Below are 14904 nucleotides of genomic sequence, written 5' to 3'. Positions count from 1 at the left end.
GGCGCCTTTTTTGGGCGCCCCCCGCCGGTGGCCGATTTCGACGACTGATAAATACCGTATTTATCAATAAATAACATATTTATTGGTAAATACTATATTTACTATATTTATTCAAAAATCCAACGACCGGCTCCGGCGACTGTATTTATTAATAAATATTATATTTATTAGTAAATATTATATTTACCATTTTATTCAAAAATCTGACGATCGGCTCCGGCGATTGATAAATACCATATTTACCGGTGAATACAGTATTTACCATATTACATTTACTAGATTCAAATTTATTCAATGAAGTATTTACTAGTAAATACAGTATTTATCTTATTCAAACTCGAATTCAGTAAAACATTTACGGGTAAAATAATATTTACCAGATCAAGAATTGGATTCAATTAAGTATTTATTGATAAATATAGTATTTACTAGATTGGGAATTAGATTTAGTGAAATATTTACTGATAAATACAATATTTACCATGTTAGGAATTGAATTTAGTGAAGTATTTACTTGTAAATATGATATTTATCAGATTCAAACTTAAATTCTGTGAAGTATTAACTGATAAATACAATATTTACCATATTCAAAATACAAAATTAAAAAGTAAAATCATAAACTCAGAGTCTACTGAAAACTCTCGCCGGTAACCAAATCACAATGAAAAAGAACAAAAATCATGAAATAACAAGCTCAGATCCAAAACTCACAAACTCAGACAAAAATAAAGAAATAATGCACAAAAAATAAATAAATAAAAAATCCACCAAAACAGATAAAGAAACACCCAAATACTTTCTCCCTCCTTATCTGCAAATCAAATCCACTCACGCCACTCCACGACCAAACTTTGGCAAGCTCACGCAAATCGTGCTGCCAGATCTGACCGTCGGAGGAGATATCAGACCATATTTGGCCGTATCAACAGATAAAAACCAAATCTAAATAATCACAAATCATGAAATGCAAGGGTCCCACAACATACTGAAAACGAGGAGATGACGAACTCAAATCTACAAAAATCACATGCTCAAACGAATCCAAAATATCTCATGCTCGGATTTACAGAAAAATAACTAACTCAGACAATTCTAAAAAAAATTCAGATAAAAAGAAATCAAAAACTCATCTAAAATGACAAACTCATATGTCAAAACAAACTTTCGAAAAATCAAAGTCTAGCTTTTCTACAATAAACATGCCAGCACACTAGAGTAAAACAAACATGGCAGCAAAAAAAAAAAATGAAAGGTATGTTTTTTTTCTCCGGGTATCACAAAGAGTGTTATAACACTTTCTGTAACATCTGTGATAAATTGTATTTCAGATTCAACAATGAATAACTAATCAAGCAGGAAAAAAATAATGTTGAAAGGAAATAACACTAGAAAATAGTATTGCGGTTCGATGTGTACACCTACATCCGCAGGGCCACGCCCAGACAGTAAACGATCCATTAAGATGAAATGATTACAAACACTTTATAGTCTTACATACTTAAAGACTCATTCCTTGACGATGTCGCCGTTATGAAGAATCTTCTTAAAGATTTTGTCCCGTGGGCATCACTCGTATTGGAAAGCTTTCTCCCGAAAGCAATACGTTCTCCCGAAGAACACACTTTTGCACTCACAAATCAAAAGTTTACATACAGAGACTTCTTCTCTGAGAGTTTCTCTCAAAACACATAAAATCATAACCACAACCCTCACTATCTGAAAAGTATTATCTCTCAATACAAAAGGCCAACTTTTTCATGTTCCATCCTCCTCACCACAACAATATGTTTAGCTATCCCACTTTTCAAAGTCTCCTAGTTGTCACGTTAATGATCTTAGCACCAAAAAGCAATCAACAACATTTCTTTCCCAATTAGAATCAATCAAATAAACAGCAATGTCAACTATAACATCAAGTCTCCCAAATGTTAGTTTTCTTTCCAAAAATTCTGATTTCCATCAGCAAAACATTCTATATTTGGATCCAATCAGCAAGCCATTCTATATTCGGAACAATCAAATAACTAAAATCACCTCTGATCCCCATCATAAATGCCAGTTGCCAAGAGTACCTATTTTTAAATTTTTTACAACCAATGCCAACAAATTACCAACTAACAAAAGTCTAACAAAAGTCATAACAATCTACCCCTTTTGCATTTTTGGCAACAAAAAAAAAAACCTCTTCAACAAGAAATTCAAAAATTGAAAATAATGTTTACAGAGTTCTCCCTCTTTTTGACAAAAATAAAAGCCAAAGAAAATAAATACAAAAATAACTTCTTAAAGTTGTTGTCGCAGAAAATGTTGCAACAACTTATGAAACACTCAGTGCAACACTTTCTTGCAGAAAACTTCTGAATTCACTGAGCTTTTGAATTTTCTCTCCATCTTACTTCTCCTGAATGTAAAATTCTCCCATGCATATAACTTTTATCACCTGTCAAATGCTTGGAGCAACCACCATCACTCTACCCCAAGTCAGTAGTACATGCTTTTAAAGAAGTGTATGCCACATGACACTTTAAATTGGATTTTCTTACCCACACTTGACGAGGAAATTTTTTGTGCACATCAATCTTCATTCTAGGTGTCCTTCCTGTGGAATTTGGTGGATTAAAAAGTAAACATTTCCTCAAATCATTCAAGTATTTGTAATGTGTCCCGAATGGTTACAATAATGACATGTGAGAATAAATCTTTTTCGTTAGAACTGTGAATCAGAAAGACTCTTACTGATTGTAGGCCATGATTCTTGAGGAGTTGTTTCCTTCACAATACAATCTTGGATGTTGAGGATTCTCCAGTGTATCCGAGGCCGTGATGATCACTGCTAGCTTTTCCATAGACAAAATATGGTCCAGTTTAGAAGTACCGGAATTCATCATCTTTATAGTCTTTTGAGTATGCTTCATTTCAAGATTCAATTCTTGTAACTTCTTCTCTTTTTCAGCAACCTAAAACTCAAAATTTACAACAGCTATTTTCAAGACTTTTTTTTCTCTGAGAAGTTCGCCTACACGATCCTCCAAGGACTTATTCAGTTTGTACACTTTAACCCATTTATTAAACATGGTTTTGTATGCTTCCTGAATTGCATCATCAGTCAGGTCTTCTCCATCAGTGCTACTATCAGAGTCTGACTCAACTTCTTCTTTTTCGTTGTTCATTTACAAATTTAATGAAAGAGTAAATTTGAAAATATGATTTATTTTCATAATCAGAACTTAAAACATGCTATTATGTACTAACTTTTAAAAAATATGTTATATACTTCAAACATACCTGAAAAAGCTGCTATTTGGTGCATTTTCCCTTTAATAAAAATTTAATGTTAATATGCATTTACAACTTCTCTTATTTGTTCGATTAGATACATGAAGATGATTATAAGCAAAAAGTTTAAATGCTCGTGCCTACCACTTTCATATCAAAAGCCACTTAATGTGTTATCCTTACTCACTAGTGGGCTTACAAGATATATGGTAAGATGAGACTGATTACGTAAAGAAGTTTAGAATTGAATAAAAAACAAAATGTGTTTGTTGCAAATATTAGAAAAGTCAAATCAAACGCTTATGTTTGCCATTTTATATAATTTTATAAAAATTTAATATTAATATCCATTTACCGCGTTTTTAGTTTGTTTGATTAGATGCATAGAGATGCTCATAAGTAAAAAGTTTAAATGCTCATGCATGCAACTTTTATAACAATAACCACTTTATGCGTTTTTCCCATCTACTAATGGGTTATGCAAGACATATGCTAAGAAGGGGCCGATTGCTAAAGTATTATTAGAATTTAATAAAAAAACAAAAAGCATTTGTCGCAAATATTGGAACAGCTAAATATTGTTCGCCGGAAGAAGAGCCCAAATCGAGCAAGTTAAGCCCACCCTAGAAGAAGAATGTTGTAAAGAAAAAAAGAGAGGCGACAAGATGACATTCAGGAAAACATCGACTGGACCTATGAACGGAAGCACGCCATAACCCGTCAATTATTGAAGGAAGGTGCAGAGGTAAGGAAGTTGCTGCATAGGCGCACTATAAGGTTAGAATGGGGGGAGGAGCGGAAGCAGTAGAAAAAAGAACGAAAAGAGAGGGAGAAAGAAGAGGAACAAAAGAAAGAAATTAAACTATGAAATTCAAAACTTTCACACGTGTATAACCCTCATTGTGGTACCATTTTCGAACTAAATCCTTGATCCTCAGTAATAACTTGACCTGACCTCGTCATGCTCCAGCAACCAGAATGGAAATTTCAGGTCAGGGCGGACCTAAATGGGAGAGGGACAGCCTAACTTGGCCCTGAAGCCCTAAAGGCTTAGGGTCGTCTCGACCTGGCCTGAAATTTTATGAGGTATTTTTAAAAAAAAAAATCTTTAAAAAGATGACGTTTGCCTAGCCTGAATAAACATTTGGCCTCGAAACCTTAGCTCGGCCTAAGCTTACAGCTCTATTTTGGAACTTGTCATAATGGTATTAGTGGGTAGGGGAGAAAGGGTTGGTGGTAGGGTTGATGAGGGAGGTTGAATGAGTAGTGATGAAGGCTATATGGATGTTGATGGCTGGGTTCAGACAATGTGGGTGGTGGGCTTATTGTGGGTGGTGGAGCTATAGTGTTCAGTTGACTAGTGGTAGAGACGTTATGTGGTGTTTGATCGACTGGTGGGGAGGGTCGATGGCATCTCTTAGAGTAACCATTGTGTTAAGGTGTATGTGGAGGGGTATAAGGCGAGAGATACTGTTGGTGGAAAGGAAGTTATCTGAGGCTTGGTATTCTCCACCATTGTTGGAGTAGAAAGTGATGATTTTGCGTCGAAAGAAATTCTCAACCAAGGCTTTGAAGCGATCAAAAACATTGAATACATATGATTTTCTTTTGAGAGGGTAATAGCGTATATATTTGGTGAAATAATCAACAAATATAACATAATATTTAAAGCCCTCAAGAGAGTATATCAGATACGTCCATACATCATAGAAAATAATTTATAAAGGGTGAGAAGAAACAAATGAAAAAGTAGAAAAAGATAATTTGTGACTTTTATTGCATTAGCAATCATTACAATTCAAAAGTAGATATAACGGACTCGATAGACCTAAACTTAAATTGGTAACAATATGCTTAAGAATTGAAAAAGCAAGATGACCTAATCTATAGTGCCACTCGGACAATGTGGTATTGACATTAGAAAAAACAATGAAGGAGTTAACTTGATAGAAGAGATCGGCCACTTGTACACACTATCTCTAGTCCGCCCCCGCAAAATGATTGCCTTGTATGAAGATCTTTTACATGAAAAGCATTGGGTAAGAATTCAATGGTGACATGATTAGTTAAGAAAAATTGAGAAATAGATATAACATTCTTTTGCATAGTAGGAACACATAATAGGAACACATAAGACATTATTTAATGTAAATGTATGGGATAGAGTAGTAAGAGAAGTGGAACTGGCATGGGTGATCTAGAGGCCCGTGCCATCATCGATCATAGCATCGTCAGGTCTGTCGCAGGGTGTATGGAGAGAGAAATTGTTCAATTCGGAAGTGACATGGTGGGATGCGCCACTATTAAGAAGCCAGTCGGGAGTGAGAATTGTGGTGGCCGCCATAAAGTTGGCTCGCAGTTGCCATTGTGCTTGAGAGCGAGGAAGCCATGGAGCAGGTAGGCGAGGTACCGATGGTTGAGAGGTGACCAAGGTGAAGGTCAGACAATGCTTGGCAATGTGGCCTTAAACACCATAAGTTTGATGATACCCAAAATATGGTCGTGATGGGGGCAGTTGTCATGAGGTGCAGCGTGTGCAGCCTGGCGTTGGAAGATGAGGCGGAGTTGGTTTAAGGAGAGGTGGATGGGAGCCAGTTCTTGTTTTGAGGAGCCGCTAAATTGGCAGAGGCGATGACTTAGAGTGTGTCGAAGAGAGTTTCTTATTGATGAGTTTTTCATGAAGTTCATCAAAGTATATTAGGGGTTCCCGATCATTTACAACATAAACAATAGCCTTGTAACCATCATCAAGAACATCAAGAATCTTTTGGATAAGGTCCTCTTCATCATAAGGTTTACCTAGAATGCCAAGTTCATTGGCACGATTACAAATAAATTGCTTGTATTAAAAAATGCTCTTTGATCCTTTTGTGGCATGCTTGAGTTGCTCTTTAATTTGCTTAATGTGACCTCGAGAGGGTTTAGCATAAGTATGACAAGTATGGTCCAGGCTTCCTGAGAGGTGGTAGTATAGAATTGAAGTTTCCATGAGAGATTATTGATGGGGTGAGTTTAATGTGATGAGAGGAGGATAATTTATGTTTATAAGAGGTTTGGTGGATTCTTATTTGTTGGGAATGATGATTTCGGTGTTTTTGTCAACCATGAGAAAGGAAAAAATTTGATAGCAACGGGGAGAAGGTCAATTGGAGGCAGTAACGTTATAAAAGAACCGGTCGGCCGATTGTGGATGACGGCTAGGATTTGAAAGAGGGCGATTTTAGAAGAGAGGGAGATTGGGTCTAGGAACTTGCTGCTCTGATATCATATAAGTTTGAAAAATATGGCATAGTCTTGCTATTGAGTGATAATGAGAACATATACAAAGTTTACAAGATTTGATTAGGATAGTTTCATAGTCAAATCAAATTCAAATAAAAGAATATTTCCTTCTTTAAACTAGGAAAAATCTAAACTAGGAAACTAGATAAATGCAAGTATGATTAAAATACAAATACAAATATTTAATTTCTTTTTTTACAAACTACCATAGTTTTGGTTCAAACAGTATTTTCTCTCATAAAAAATTTAAGGACCTGTTTAGCTCATGCACTCAAGTTAGTAATTCTAATTCATTAATAAAAATTTTATGAGACAACCATTAGTAGAACCTTTTAAATTTAAATTTGTATAAAATTAGAATTATAAATTTAAATATATTTACCAAACGCACACTACAATCTTTTCTCTTACAAAATTTGAATCCTAATTCGGTTTAAATCATCACACCAAATAAGCATAGCACAAACAGTTCGGGGATCGAATGAGTAATTACTCAAAATACTATTAAATGGAAAATAGAAAAGGGAAAAAAATAAAAAATAAAAAAGAGAAAGAAAGTGTTTTTAGTTCATCAAAAAGTGCTCATTGCTCAACGGCTGAACTAGTTTCTGCATGCTTTCATAGTTTACACTCAACACACGACAGAATCAGAGAAAATCAGAAATGGAGAAGAAGCAAGGAAGGCCAAGTACAACCTCACACTGCAAAACCCGAAAAAGAAAACCAGAGAAAAAGAAAGCCCAAAACTTTCACCTCCAATCCGATTTCAACTCCACCTTCAACACCATTTTCGGCCTCTTAATATCGTCTCTCCACGCATTCCACAAACACCCTAAATCCAATCTTCCCTTACTCAAGAAATGCTTATACAAACTCCGTCTCTCTTTCGATCAAGACCCGCCAATCGACCCCATTATCTCTCTTCTTCCGACCCTTTTGCGCTCCAAGTAGTTCTCCATCCAATTTCTTTGCGGCATTTTGTCAAACACTTTGCGGTCATTAATGTTTTTGCATTGCAGGTGTTCAGGAGTGGCGTCTCGCGGCGCGGAGATTGTGGGGGCGGCGGCGCTGGAGTCGTTGGAGGTGAACGAGCGAGTCGCATTGGATGACGAGACGGTGAGGGCCTTGGTCTCGGCTTTGGGGCGCTCCAACAGGAGAGTTTCCATGGCTGCCTGTAATGCGGTTTTGGATTTGTGTATTACTTGTGTTGGACGTCAACGTCTCTTGAGTTTCTGCGCGCTTGAGGTTCTTATGTGAGTGTTTCTGGGACCCTTTTCTTTTCACTTCTTTTTGCTCTTCCATTTTTTTATTTAATAAAAGAAGACTCTTGAAACGTTAATATGAACTTTTAGGAAGTGCCCGCTAGAACTTGTCACAGATTTGTTAATTTTTATGGGAATCAAATTGTATGAGTTTTTAAATTAGCATTTTTTTAACTAATTTTGTGACTTTACAAATGATGCATATATAGCCAAGTGAAAATGAAACAACAAAACACATTGGAGAGTTTGACTCTAGTTGATGATTTTTCCAAGTTTTAACTTAATGAAAATGATGTTAAAGGAGTTAAAGAAACAAAAAGGTAAAACGTTGAAAGATAAAACAATGTTGAAGTATGATGAAAATATGACTGTATGATAAAACTCTCATGTACCACTTAAGAAAAGAAATTTTCAATTTTCAACATACTAAGAAAGAGAAGTAGTCTTATCAGATAGTCATAGGTGTTGTTATCACTGCCGGGGCAGTTGGTAGGAAATATGTACTAGACCAGAGAACATTCTCTATTTATTTGTTAGATTTTAATAAATCTTCCTTATTTCCGCTTTTGCTCGCTCAACTAAGCATGGAAATAGGATTTGGGAACTTTTGTGACAGTCACTTTTTTCTCAAATTAGGTACAATGAGTCGAACTTGATTTTGGGTCTTCTCAACTTTTCATTATGTTTATGTATCGTTTGTCTCATGCAAATAATTTTCATTTTAAGAGTAAAAGTCATGAGAAAGGTCGTGATTAAGAATTTTTGTGCCTTTTGATTTGTTTTCTACCCTTATTGGTATTGCGATTTATTTCTAAGATAGTTGTTTTAACATTTTGGTTCTTAATTTTGGATGAATTAACTTTACATTCCTTAGATTTCGCTTCTTTCAGCTTCTTAATTCTTCAACAGTTTCAGTATCTCTATGCGTTGTGGATAGTGGAAGTGTTAACTGTCCAAATATAGGACTTAAAGGAGATGAGCATCCAGCATCACTTCTTAAGGCAGCAACGCATTTGATTAACGCCTGCAACATTGAACAATTGGAAAATATCCCGAGAAAACTATCTGAAGCTTTCTTGGTCTTTCTAACTGATATGTGGGCTCAAGTGCATAGAACAATGTTATCCTTAAATACTATGAAATGCAGCCAAGAAGAGGGACCTTTTAATATTAGCAATTTTAAAATTGAGGCTTTGGCAGAAAGTGTCTTTAGGCTTTCTGTTAGTGATGACCGACTTTTTGTGCCTTTGCCATTGGACATGGTTCAAAGAGGTATTTTTGGTCTGAGCAATTCCGGTTTCGAAGACTTCATGTTAAATCTTTGGGAGGTGTCACCCTCTATTGTAGGGAGACTTTCTGGGGCTTCATTTGAGAGAGATAATATTTTTAACGCATTTTTGCAATCTCTAAATACTACCGAAACATTTCCTTCTTTTCTTTCTTCTATCCTTCAGATTATGGTTTCTTGTCTTCCTATTGCTTCAGATGAACTAGACATCCTAAGTTTCTTGAAGGAGGCGAGACATAAACTAGGTTGTCGTGTAATCTACCAACAAGACCTACGAGTTCTAAGAACAAAAGGGCAGTTGAAAAAAGAGGAGCATTTCTTTCCTTTTGTTTTAGAGTCTCATTTTGCAGAGGATTCTCATATTTTTAATCTTGATGACATTTCGAAATGTGAAGAAGCATTTAGAGAGGGCTACACAGTTGCTTTACGTGGTATGGAGTTCCGATTTAGTACAATCGCTGCTATTGCAGATGGATTAGCATCTCTATTCGGTCAACCATCCGTAGGTGCCAATATGTACTTGACACCCCCGGATTCTCAAGGCTTGGCACGGCACTACGATGACCATTGTGTGTTTGTATGCCAGCTTTTTGGGACTAAGAAATGGAAAGTCTTCTCGCAGTCAAACTTACAGTTACCTCGCTTGTACAATCCTCTTCCCAACCCACTATGTTCTGAAGTTGATAGTTTGGTATCTGGACGTGAACAGTTCACGTTGACTCAAGGCGATATTCTGTATGTTCCCAGAGGCTTTCTTCATGAAGCATATACTGAACCGGCCACCGCTTCCTCTGGATATTCCTTGCACCTCACTTTTGGAATTGAGGTTGAGCCCCCTTTTGAGTAAGTAAAAACTATACTCTTAACATCATATTTATTTCCCCAATATATTGCCTGTAATGCCATGTCTTTTAATATTTATCGTTAACTGTTATTGCCATGAAATAATGTGATTTTTCTTTTCCTGTAGACATTAATATGCGTGTTATTTACTTCTGTTAAGAAGTTGTTATGTAGTAGTCTTTATTGTAGGATACACTGTAATTTGTACCTAGTTAATTTTAAAAACACATCTCCTAGTTATCATTAGACAAAAATCTGTTGACCAGGACACCACTAATTGGCTAAACACTGTATGGCACCGTGGGCGCGGCATGTCAAATTCACATTCTGTACTAAGAATCGTATGATTGGGAAAAAAGCTTGTGGTGCTGAGCAATCCTGGCGCTGAATAGAATTGCATCTGTAGTGAGGCAAATATAATCGAGGGATATAGATTAGCTAGATGCCTGCTCAACATGTGCTATGATCTTATTATGCTAGGTAGTGTTTTCCTATTTTAACTTAGAAATTCACTTTTATGCAGCCTTTTAAAATTCTATCACATACCAAAAAGAAATTTCTTTAGTATTGTTGAGATGGGGACGGAAGGTATTTTTACCTTTCATAGGTTAGGGTTCTATGGGACACTTTTTTTCCCCTCGTTTTTCTCTAGTCCTAAAAGAACTTCAGATAGGTTGGACATATCTAAGCCCACGTAGGGCGAGTTTGTTTGGTGGTGGTGTACAGGGCCCTGAAAAAATATCAAATGCCATTATCGTTGTTCAAATTGCTTGTTTCTTAGTAGGTGAAAGTTGAAGGTAAAATCTAGAAACATGTTTTCATTATCTAGAAGTATAACCACAAAATTTTCATCTGATTTCCTCCTAACCTAAACTCATATTTATGTTCACGGTTTTTTTATTTTTTATTATTTTTTTATAATATGTGTTGCAAATTGATTAGTTTTCTGCTAAGTTGGGTGGCCCATTGATGATTATCTTCATTCGAATGTAACACATTACCCACCAATGCTTTCATTTCATGTGAGAATCTGTCAAACAAATGGATTCTAATTCTACTTTATTTTTTTTAAATGACTTTTTTTATCGTATGAAGGGCAATGATTCTTTCCAATAGTGTACGTGCAGCATATTATGAGGATGGAAATATGGATGTAACTGATCTGCCAGTCATGTTGTCATCGAGCGGAAAAATTTTGGTAGAATGGGTAGCTGTCATGTTAGTCATGGAAAATATTATTATGATATGTACACATATTTATCTATTTTCTGCTGAAAATGTGTTTTTTTGTTTTGTTATGAACACTAACCCCTAAGAGTGACAGCCTCAGAAAATGGTAAAGTGCATGATTTGCATAAAACAAAGATACCTGTAATTACGGCGAGTTTCAAGATATTCTGATGTGTACAGATTTGAGGACTAAATCTAATTTAGTACCACTGTTATCATGATAGTATCCTAAATAGACATTGCTTGCGTGATTCTCAGACATTGCCCATTATGCATTAAACTTCAAAGTCCTATTGTGTTTTAATTTTATGGTTAATATGCACAGGAATTGAATCTTTATTTTATTTTTATTTATTGATTATTGATTTCATGATGTTTTTTCGTTTCATATCCATCTCTCTCTCTCTCTCTCTCTCCCCTTTTTCAGTCTCTATATATGTATGTGTGCTTGTGTGTGTGTTTGGAATGGTGATTCTGGTTTGTAATGGTGATTCTGGTCTGTTTGTCTTTCAATAGTATTCTCTTGATTCACTTTATAGAACAAAGGTTATTTGGATATGATGCTATATAACTTCATTGACAATCACTTTTCCTCCTCATATCCATACTGTCCTTTGAACAAAAAAAGCCAATTGTCAGAACCCAATACGGTAAAGATGGAAACTCCATAATACATGTGAGATGCTGCAAATATCTTGAGCAAAATTATAATTTTAGGAGACCAAAAGTCAAACTTTTTTGGACCTCATGTCTCTTGAAAAGTGGATGCATGGATGTGACTTTTTTTGGTCATTGTGAGGTAGGCATCAATGATTGCTACAATCAAGATTCGTAATAGTAACTTGCTGTCAATCTCTCTCTCTCTCTCTCTCTATTTATAATTAACAAAACCCTGCTGTCAAGATATTGATAACTCGCTGTCAATATCTCAAAACAGTCAATACCGACATGCTAATGCCCATGAAACGATCTCTAATTCGAATGTCAATTATAATCAAGAGTAAGATGAAAACAATATCGTAGGATATTGAACTCTAGATAATATTAAGTTATCAGATTACACTAAGCTTGAGTGATCTATACGACTTTTGTATCCAAGTATTACATTATGTTTGGTAGGATAGAAAAGATGAAGAATGGAAGTTGGGAGAATGAGGCAGATCAAGGTGTAGTGTGCCCTAGAAATTTCGTAGGATATTGAACTCTAGAAAATATTAAGGAAGGGAGGGAAAAGAATGAGGCAGAGAAGGATAGGGTAGCTTGTTTAGTATGAAGGAAGGGAGGGAAAAGAAAATGAGGCAGATCAAGGTGTAGTGTGCCCTAGAAATTTCAATCCTTCCAATGGTGGATGGATTATTTAGTGGACAACTTGGAGCCAAATATGATGAGCAAAATTACTTTTTTTTTTTGTCTTCATTTCCACAGTGAAATAATGGTAGATTGCTAAATAGTAATTGTAAAAATATGCATTTTCTTTTTGTTTTCCTGTCTACCAAACAACATTAAAGAAAACTAATATCCTTTTTTATCATTCCAATTTTCTATCTCTTATGTGTTATGTGTCTTTTCTTTTTTCCCATTCTAACCAAATGGAGTGTTAGAGATCGGAACATATAGAGTGACACGGTTAAGTTTGTAAAATTTCGTTGAAATGTAAATATCTTTGCATTTGACCCTCACATTCACTCTCTCTTTTTCATTCTTTGATTCATAGATGGGAGGGATTTGTCCATATTGCACTTTGTTATTGGAACCAGAGACAAGAACGGTCCAAGTGTTCAGCTGGAATTGTTTTTGATGTTTCTGTGGCTTTGTTGCATATTGCTATTAGCCTGATTGGCAATTCTGATCCAATCTTTCGAAAAGCTTGTTTGGTTGCTGCAACGTCTCCACCATCACGTTCCGATGGTTGGCTTGACCTGAACCAGCGGAAACTCTTCTGCCATTTGATTGATCAAGTAAATGCCAAATCAAAATTCACAGAAGCCCTGAGGAATGTGGAAACCGCAACTCAGAAAAATGAAGATCTCTTTCAGCGGATAAGATGGCTTCGGAATCTTGATTTGAGCGGCAGAAATTTTGAAAGGCTTGATTGGAATATTCCTTTTAGGGGAACTGAGGAACTGTTTCAATTATCAGTTCGATACAAATGCGAGTTGGAGGCTGCTTTCATGCAGGTAAAGTCTAGGTTTTGTTGTGAGATATCATTTGACGATGTCAAGCAGAGCTATAGGATGCTGCTTGAGAAGTATAGAAAGGTAAGAAAACAATATACAAACGGAATGATTTCACTCCATTGCCAATCATGAATACTTTTTTTTATAATATTGAAAAAAGAATCTAGTTTCTTTAAATTACTGTAGAAGTGTATTGGTATCTGTGCAAAGTACTTTTACGCACTTTTACTACACTATGTGCATCATGTTACGTCATGCTATGTACGAACAACTTTTAGAGCCTCCAAAAGTAATTTCATTAGTTTTTCCTGTTTTAGAAGTAGCCAAATATGTCACTATAACTTGCATAATGTTGTAGTTAAGCATACATGTTACAAAACTTATGAGCTAAAAGGAATCATTAATACAGAGTACTAGAGTAGGATACTTCAGGGACATCATAAAAACAAATTTTCTCAAATACATATCTCACTCATTACATATATGATTTCTCAATTTTTCTTAAACTATAGTAACTCTTAGTAACAACTATTTTCTCGACGAGTTACATTCTATGGTCTGGGATGTCTGGGTGTTGGAGTTGGATGAGTTGTGACCCCATGATAATCAATGTGATAAACAACTTCATCTATGCTGTCACCGCTTTTTTCATGTTTGTTTTCTGTGGAGATTTCTTCAGATATTGATGTTTTTAAATCTTCATCAGTAACCTGCATTAGAGCAGAACCCACTTGTGATTTTACTAGGAAGTGAGTTATAAGCGCACCACAGTATAAAGATTATACAACATGGAAATATTACAAGTAAAACCAAGTGCCAAAAAAGCTCCAAAAGATTTACTCAGGAAGTTGAGACACAACCAACCTCGAGCTTTCGGTGTTCATGAACAAGAGCGGATGATGAAACGCGCAGTTTTCTCGGAGGTTGTCTTGCTTTCGGGAGAAAATTCGGAGGAGACAAAGAAGAGCTGATGTTTTGGGAAGAAAAATACACGAGTGCTATAAGGAGGGAGAAGAAAATGATGCCCAAAGATCTCATTGTCTTCATCGACAGTTGGAAAGAAGAGAACTTGCTTTTCCTTTATGAAGGAAATTATGGTGGAAACACAATAATATATATAAAACCAACTAGAATTTCAAAATGATGAGAGAGAGAGGGTGAATTATTGATTAAGGGGTTATGAAAACATGTTTGAGAAGTAAGATTAGACATGTCTCAAGCCAGTGGTTTCTGTTGCTGATATGAAAAAGAGAAAAGACTGAAGACCGCTCACAAACAGTAATGGGCATGGATTTTCTTGGCAGTTTATTTATTTATTTATTTATTTATTTTTTTTCTCTCACTAATCCTTCACGTTCACACAGATACAGTGAGAATTTACTAAAGTGACTATCCAACAAAGTAAAATGACAAAATAACTTTTTTCACCCAATCATTTTTTGGTAAAAAGTAGTCGTTCCTAGTAGTTACAGTTATTTTATAAATAAAAATTTTTAGAAATTTATTTTACAAAAAAAACTTTCCTATTAAGTTATTTTTATAA

At 35.5% G+C, this 14904-nt stretch overlaps 2 protein-coding genes across 2 annotated transcripts; one reads left to right on the top strand and one right to left on the bottom strand.

The window, feature by feature from the left end:
* The first annotated feature begins 7168 nt into the window (after positions 1-7168).
* LOC21396255 lies at positions 7169-13752 on the top strand. The gene is made up of 6 exons (XM_024164930.1): positions 7169-7508; positions 7581-7814; positions 8698-9954; positions 11050-11172; positions 12899-13442; positions 13720-13752. Exons 1-6 carry the CDS (start codon positions 7225-7227, stop codon positions 13750-13752), a joined length of 2475 nt encoding a protein of 824 aa, XP_024020698.1. The 5' UTR covers positions 7169-7224.
* LOC112091398 lies at positions 13639-14483 on the bottom strand. Its single transcript, XM_024164938.1, has 2 exons — positions 14226-14483; positions 13639-14071 (listed from the first exon to the last, which is right to left on the bottom strand). The coding sequence occupies exons 1-2, from the start codon at positions 14406-14408 to the stop codon at positions 13913-13915; spliced, it is 342 nt and encodes a 113-aa protein (XP_024020706.1). The 5' UTR covers positions 14409-14483; the 3' UTR covers positions 13639-13912.
* Positions 14484-14904: the final 421 nt, after the last annotated feature.

This window comes from Morus notabilis, unplaced genomic scaffold, assembly GCF_000414095.1.
Source record: "Morus notabilis unplaced genomic scaffold, ASM41409v2 Scaffold555, whole genome shotgun sequence".
NCBI classification, from domain to species: Eukaryota; Viridiplantae; Streptophyta; class Magnoliopsida; order Rosales; family Moraceae; genus Morus; species Morus notabilis.
The sequence above is the reverse complement of the archived record's forward strand: the minus strand, read 5'-3'. Positions and strand labels throughout refer to the sequence as shown.